We start from the raw sequence: 7,810 nt of genomic DNA on the forward strand, positions 1-7,810 counted from the left end.
CAGATTCACGTTTTTGCAAGTTTTGAGGGGACTCCAGTCGCTTTGTGGCCCGGATGATGCCATAGAAAGGGGGTGTGTGTAGTTGCAGCGGTTGCAGCTAGGTTGCCAGGTCTGTAAAAAAATTGTAGTTAATGTATATATATATATACTCGTCATTTTTCCAAATACTTATCAGTGACGTCATAGTGCTGGCACGCGAGGTGATTTTAATGCACCGTTAAATAATTTATGTGTAAGTTTTACATATCCACATTCGGTAATGTTAAAGTAAAATTAACAGTATTAGCTTAAAACTGTCAAAACAAATATATGTACATGGCAGAGAGCAACAAAACCTCACATATATAATGTTATTAGCATGACTTGGTAAACATTTTCTGACTTCACGAAGGCGTGCTCCTAGTGGTGGATGTGGCCTATCTGGCAACCCCGGTCTCAGCTCGGCTTCTCTGCTACGTTTGCTCGGCTGTTAGAGACACGGCTGTGAGCCAGAGTGGGAGATGGACTGAGTGAGGGCGCTCTTTCGACCAGTGCAGCCGATTTAGCATTGCAATACCCAGAAGCTAGGCTGAAAAATAACTGGCGATTTCAGGTCGCTGAATCAACACGAAAACATAGTGCAGTTATCAGTCTTTCACATCCCACTCCAATCACACTAACACGGCATTGATGGTAATGTATGCAAGGAAACAACCGAGACTCGGCGATGGGTAAACACCTCCTTTTAACCTTACTTATTCACATTTTTTTTCCTTTTCCTCATAGCTACGCTTTGACAATCCGCCATTTTTACTGAAACCAAAATAACTGTGTGGAAACTTGTATCCCTCACTCGCTGCGGGGCTTTCACCGATTTCTGAACATTGACATTTGAAGCTTAAAATTCACAACTGTTTCCTTTTTCTTTGCAGGTGCGACCGAAGAGATTCTCAGCCCTATCAGGTACTTGTTAGCCAAGCGTCTCCTGCTAGCTTGCTAGCAGCAAATAAGATTAAAATGGACACTCTAGTGCAGGCTTCTGGAGAGCACAACAGGCCCCAGTCAGTGCGGAAAATAACACAAAAAGTAGAAAGGTTTGCTTAAAGCCTCCATTTAAGCCCTGTAAATGTATCCTAACGTTAGCATTGCTAGTAAAGACTTGACAGAGTGAACATATTCGTCGAAGTCGGCTGTTTTGGAAAAGGTACGGGCGAGTTTTATTACAGCTGAAAGCTAATGATAGCTTGTTACTGTTAGCTTACTTGCTAGCCAGTCCGATTAGGGCCTGACCGCAATCTGTCATTTTAAGGATATAGCCAGTTAAGCTTCCTTAATATCAAAGTGCTTGATATTTATACAGCAAACCAGTGAATTCACTACCTAATTCAAATCGCGATAGCCAAGTGAAATGGCGAGCTAATACTCATAGGTCGAATAAAATGTTGTTTACTTCGTCATTTAACATGTGTGTGTTTGCATGCATACGTTGTTATGAGCAGAAATACGGGCACAATTAACGTGGCTGTTAAATATAAGCTTATAGAAGGGACGAAGTCGATAAATAAGCTGCTCGATTTATATATATATATATATATGCATTTCCTCGTGCTAATTAATTTCTGCATCATTGAAATTATGAATGAAATGACATGACAGTACTTTCAAGAGCTGAGGACTCTGCTCACCATGGCTGCTTTTAGAAACCTGCTAATGGTGATAACAGAAGCGTAGGCCTATTTTAAGTGTCAGGTTTTTAGTAAAGCGTTTGATTTGTGTTTACAGACTCTCAAATACTCATCCAAGAGCCATCCAGGAGGGGACCACCGGCATGACAAGATGCGAGACTCTTCAGACGTCACCCCTCCCTGCAAGATGCTCAGGAGGTCTGACAGCCCTGAAAACAAGCACATCGACAGCACGGGACACAGTAGAGCAAAGGGTGTCCACACGCACCGCGCCAGAGACAGGGATGGAGGTGAGAGCGGCGAATAAAATGAGTTTAGAAAGAAATAAAGCTGCTCTCTTTAATTACTCCAGAAACAGGTGCTCTTTCTCTTAGTGAGGCGCTGTTTTGTTTTTTTGTTTTTCTTACAACTGAGTGCTTCAGTATTGAAACTGCAGCTGTCAGGTTTTACACTGTGGGTAATCCGGCCGTGGTAGTTTTTGAACAAACAAATTTAAAATAAACGCGTTGTTAAGCTGTTGCTATGTGCTTTAATTTTAACCACTGAGCATTAGTCTCTGCATTTGATTGAATGAATGGTTATCGTGGTTTCCAACCTCACAGGTAGATGTTCTGCGAGTACAGTTAAAGTTCAGACCAGAGTAAGACCACACTCTGCACAGACATTCAAGTCTTGAAGGACACGTTTTGTGGAGGGGAGTAACTGCTTTTGTTTCTTCGCCTTGGTCAACTGCTAATTTTAACAACATTATTTCAGTACAGTTTTGTCAAAGTGGACTTTTTTGGTAAACTTTGAGTAACTGGCATGCAAGCAGTTGAGTCCATGCGTGGAATATTGTGGTGTTTTGAGTTCCTTTTCAGACATGCTCTCCTCTCTGGAATCGGAGTGTGTCAGCTGTCCTGGTCACTTTTCTGTAAAAAGTCACTACAGCAAACTAATACTACTTGAACACTAGTAACAGTGCTGCAAGTTTGCATGCAAGCAGCCACATGATGGATAGGCTCTCACAATATAAGGACAGCACTTGTCTTTCTTTTCCAGATGAAAACAGCTGTTTGCTAACTTGTCTGACCTTTAGGCATTGGCCACATTTCATTACATTCCAGCACCAAAGATCCATTTTGCATGTTTTTAAGTGTAGGAAGTGTATCCATTCTAGGGGTGGGCGATATAAACGATATATGATATAAACGATATAAATTTGGCCAACGATATAGATTTTGACTATATCGCGATAGCGCATGTTGATGATGTCATCAAGCTACGCCTGTTTTGGTCGAAAGCATCGCAGCGGCTACAACCATAATCATCTGCAAATTATGCCGGGCAACAGTCATAGCAAAGAGATGAAGCACTTTTGAAATATGGGGAAAGCCAAAAACTGCGCTTCCTCCACTTCCGTAACATTGATTCATTAATGTTGAATTCTCTCGCAGCTGCTCTATTCCCATGTTGTTGCAGTATATTAATAACTAACCTCGTATTGTGGATGAATGATCTCAGTTGTTCTCCTGACTGAAGTTTGGCCCGTTTATAGCATCCTGCTATGCGATTGCGTTTGTCTCTGACCACCAGAATCCCTCACATTAACTTTTATCGAGTGGAAAAAAGTTGGCGTTCTTCCTCCAGCTTCACTGTGCTAATGTTATGCTAACATAGCTGTGTCGCTAGCAATCACGTAGCACAACATTATATAACAGGTAGTCCAACTTCAGTAACCCTGCAAACGTCACTGCTGTTTAGTTTTCTGTCTTCATTTATGTTGGAAGTGGCAGCAGAGCTGTACGTTTGAATTAGTTTCAAAAATCTCTCAGTCAGAACATGGTATGTCATGTTTAGGTGGAAACTAGCGAGCTAACTTCCTGTTAACTTCTAACTCCGTTAAATTTAATAAATTCTGTTTTCATGGATGCCTGGATGTTAAACTTAATTGTTACACCTGGTAAAGCAGCAACGCTGATGATTTTATTAAAGATGAAAGAATTTAGACCGTTTTTAACTCTCAGTGTTCGTTTGCTTTGGGACCTGAAGCGGACGGAGTTTTGGACCCAGATTACTCCGCGAAGCTCCTCACTACGGCAGCCGTAATGCTCTGACAATCCATCAAACATTTTTAACAGATTTATGCACGCCAAAATCGGTTTGAGGTCAGTAAGCACAACCAGAATTCATACATAAGGCACTCTCTCGATTTTTGAGAAAATTAAAGGATTTTAAGTGTGCCTTATAGTGTGGAAAATACGTTATACAGAAGAAAAGAATATATCGCGATATATATCGTTACCACACATGCTTCAAATTATATCGCGATATGAATCTTAGGCCATATCGCCCAGCCCTATCCATACCCCTACAAACTGTGTGTCTTGTCTTTCCCTCAATGTTTGATCTGCAATTTCAGTTATTTGAAATGTTTCTAAAATGCAGTTTCATGAAGTCTTTACTGTGACGAAGACAAATGCATTGACAGTTTAGGGTTAACAAGATTCTCCATCATGAACCACAGAGCCAAAAATTCAGTGCAGGATTACAGGTGCTCCAATTAGATTTCTGCATATAAAGCATTTCTAATGTGGGAGAATCTAAAATGACAGCAGTCTAATAATGTGAAGCCCTACGTTTGAATCAGTGCAAAATAACTAGCCTGGAGCACTGCAGAGATGGACCGACATCCAATCTGAACAGCAACACCTGGTCTGCTTTCTCTTTTTCTCTCTCTGTAAGATTATAGTCTCCTACAGGCAAAGATGTGAAATTGAAAGCGTTCAGACAAGGCCTGCTAGCTGAAAATGTACATTTACAGCTGGCAAGGAACTCACTCAGAAAACAGCAACTCAACACTTGAAGGGACAGTGTGTGTTCTCAGTGAAGCTGATGTTAAGGCTTTGAATTCTTGGGTTTCTCAAATGAATAATGCTAATATTATTAGCGCGCCATACCAGATAAATCTGATAAACATTCTAAACAAACTTGCCTTAAAAACTGCTTTAAAGTGTCATCTGCCTTTTTCATCTCTGCTCTCCTCCTACTCTCCACCTGAAACATTGTTTCCTAAACTAAAGTTAGGGCTTTAACACACAAAAACATGCATAAACAATGTCCAGAATTTCCAGACATTGTCGCAGTTACTGATTTTTAAGCAGAAAAGAAATGCTACCCTTCCATCTTTGGACAGCTGACAACAAGCTGGTTAAACAACAACAACAGCTGGTTATAAACAAAGTTATGATAGCTGGTGTTTGAGTGTCCTAAACATCGCACTTTGCCTCTGATAAATACTTTAATCACATTCGCAAATCTTATGAGTGGATTGTTGGCCTCAAAGAAAATTTCATTGAAACCAGCTAATAGCAGTTTTACTCTCACTAAAATGCTTACTGATGGGCAAAGTTTTGGCGATCCTCAACAACTCATCTCAGTATCTCTGTCATCCATCAGAGGTGAGCTTCACTGACTCATCAACTCGTATCATAATCCTTTCACAAACTTTTACAGCCTCAGAGTAAATAGTTGTGGACACTTCTTACTTAGCATTGTGAGGGTTAGTAGAAAGAACCAGTCCAAATTAAGTAAAATGATGTGACAGCGCAGAGATGTGTTAAGTCAAGGAAAAATAACCCACTGGGCAGTATGTTTGTATTTTTTTTTCTCTCCTGTAGAAAGTCTAAATTTTGGTTATGGTTCCTGTTTCTGTTTTGTAGCAGTTTTTGTGTTCGGTTAGATGTGATTGAGTCAACACTTTTAATATGTCGATATGTCATACTGACATGTTGGAGGTTTCAGTAAGGGAATACAATCGGTCTTAAATTCTGTATGATGTTTTCCTTATTTGCAGTTTCTTCTGAATAGCTGTGTCGCAGTATTGTTACTATCATTATTTGCTGAACTCAATCTTTTTAGCAGATATGAACTTTATTATTTTTGAGTTTTAGCAAATTGTTAATAGGACTTGAAATTATTATTTTGTTTTTGCTTCCAGATTTTTCTAGAAGTTTTTCTTCTGCATTATTTACATATCTGCAGAATTGGATAAGCTTTTTCAAAATGACTATTGCCTTCAAGTAACTCTGATACTGTGATTTTCAGACAAGTGGCACTCTTAACTATTATAACTACTATTATAGGTACTCTCTATAATGACAAACTAGCCATATATTAAAATGCAGGCTCTTTGCCTTAAGCATTACATATCACTTGATATACTGTTGTCATGTCACTTATGGCAGTGTACAGAATGCCACATAAGTACTATTAAGTATAATTTGTGGTCCTGCCAATGTGTCTCGTCTGTGTAAGCGTTCCCGTTTAGACAGCAAACCTGCTCCCATCCAGTCCTCCAAAATACGCAACTGGAGGACAAAGACCTATGTAGCCATCAAACCAGGTGATTGGTTGAAGAGTGGGCAGGAGTAGGAAAGGCAGTGAGAGTGTAATTCACCAAATCCTCAAAGATCAAATAATACAGCAAGAAAAACACCAACACAAGACTGTCCACGGGCCCATATTTTGTACACTGTGTCCATCAACAACAAACACTTTCTACAGGTGGAAGGCAGTCTGTAACTGTCAGAGGACTGCCTTTTTGCTACCTCCACTCAAACATAAAATAAGTATTGGTGTTCTGTCAGTGTGGTGGGAGTGTCTAAAGATGTGGCAGCATCCATGTAAAAGTGCCTCATGTCTGAATGCCAGTGCTATTTTTAAAGATTGGTGCTCCATATCTCACACACGAAAAGGCATTTAGAAATGCATGGGAGGGTTAATCACAGCTGTACATTAGTGAATTTTGCATTTACATTTGTAGTGTTATGTTACTGTAACTTTCATATTACTAAGTTGATGGGGTTACGCTTGACCTGAAGAAGTGTCTGTCTACAGACTAGGAATACCTTGATAGCAGAAATCTGGTAGTCTATATAACAAAATCAATCAGCGATGTTGTGCCACAGAGGGCTGTACAGGGGTGACCTGACTGCATGTATCTATTCTGATTTATTTAATTGTTAAATGATTTAGTCCTTTATGGTGACAGAATTAGAAATGACTTCTTTCTTTTAATATACATATATGCATAAGAAATATACAATTTTTGTAGTTTCTTCAGGTCAGTGTAGCTAATTAATAACTAAAGGTGTCTCTTGCGTGCTTCATGTCCCAGTGATGTCCCACACCTGCTGTTTGGTGTGAATGATTCCTCAGTAAAGCATTTCATCTTTCAGGGCTTTCTGCTGTTTATTGTGGAATTACTGTATCCATGTCTAAGCAAGCTTGCAGAATAACAAGTAGATAAAAAATGCTGCCTGTTCTGTCATAATTGCTTTGACAGTGTTGGGTATTGAAAGCTATTTTTATTCTAGTTCTGGTTGGTTTGTAAAAAATCAAACTGGATTTGTTTATCTTAGAGACATTTGTTGCTGCTATGGAACTATTTTTATGGTCGCTCATGCGGAAGTCGGTGCTTTAGTTGAAGATCTCATTAGACTTGGATTCTTTGAGTTGCGTTTTTTTCTTTTGTACATTTATTTTGTGACAAAAAAAGAGTTCATGGTTGAGATGGGAATCCCAGTAGTTCAATTCCTTGGAATTGTTAGTCTGCTTGCCTATTGACTTTTCTTATCGGTTCCACTTGCATTACAATCAGCTGATTTCAGTTTGTCCAAGAGAAGCAAAATAGTGGCAGTCTACAGCGTGTATATGGACATTACTTTTATTGCACAAATTAAAGCTGAGTAAATGCTGACCCCAGCCTAGCAAACAGACACTGAACTTCAACAGCTAACAAAGGGATGAGCTGTGAGGCTACAGCCTGTTTCTACCTGTTCATGCTTCCAAAGTAGAATCATTGTGGCGACTGGTTTTCATGTTTGCCTTGGGTTGCCAGTAGAGCTGGGCGATAGAACGATAATGATAATGATATGTATCGCGATATAACTTTTACTCAATAGAGAAATTAAGCTATCGCGATAGACCTCGCCGCTCTTGTCCTCTTAAAATAAAAAAACAAAAATAAAAAAAGGTCAGCCAATCCAAACTAAGTAGCGCAGAGCCGAACCAATCACTTGTTACGTACAGCACAAGTGCCAAGCCGCACGTGTGTTTGTTTGGGAAGCAGCCAGCGGGTAATGGAGGAAATGAGTGTGCCGACT

At 39.7% G+C, this 7,810-nt stretch overlaps 1 protein-coding gene across 2 annotated transcripts in view; it reads left to right on the top strand.

Annotated features, from left to right (window-relative positions):
• The first annotated feature begins 394 nt into the window (after positions 1-394).
• The window catches only part of waca (WW domain containing adaptor with coiled-coil a), a 29,303-nt gene continuing 21,887 nt past the window's right edge, over positions 395-7,810 (top strand). For both annotated transcript variants that reach the window (XM_005740572.2, XM_005740573.2), the window contains exons 1-3: positions 395-710; positions 912-942; positions 1,762-1,954. In XM_005740572.2, the coding sequence (XP_005740629.1) occupies positions 670-710; positions 912-942; positions 1,762-1,954 (265 nt within the window). In that variant the 5' untranslated portion in view covers positions 395-669. The remainder of the gene's footprint in view (positions 711-911; positions 943-1,761; positions 1,955-7,810) is intronic.

Source organism: Pundamilia nyererei, unplaced genomic scaffold (assembly GCF_000239375.1).
Source record: "Pundamilia nyererei isolate P.nyererei 1_Seehausen unplaced genomic scaffold, PunNye1.0 scaffold00101, whole genome shotgun sequence".
NCBI classification, from domain to species: Eukaryota; Metazoa; Chordata; class Actinopteri; order Cichliformes; family Cichlidae; genus Pundamilia; species Pundamilia nyererei.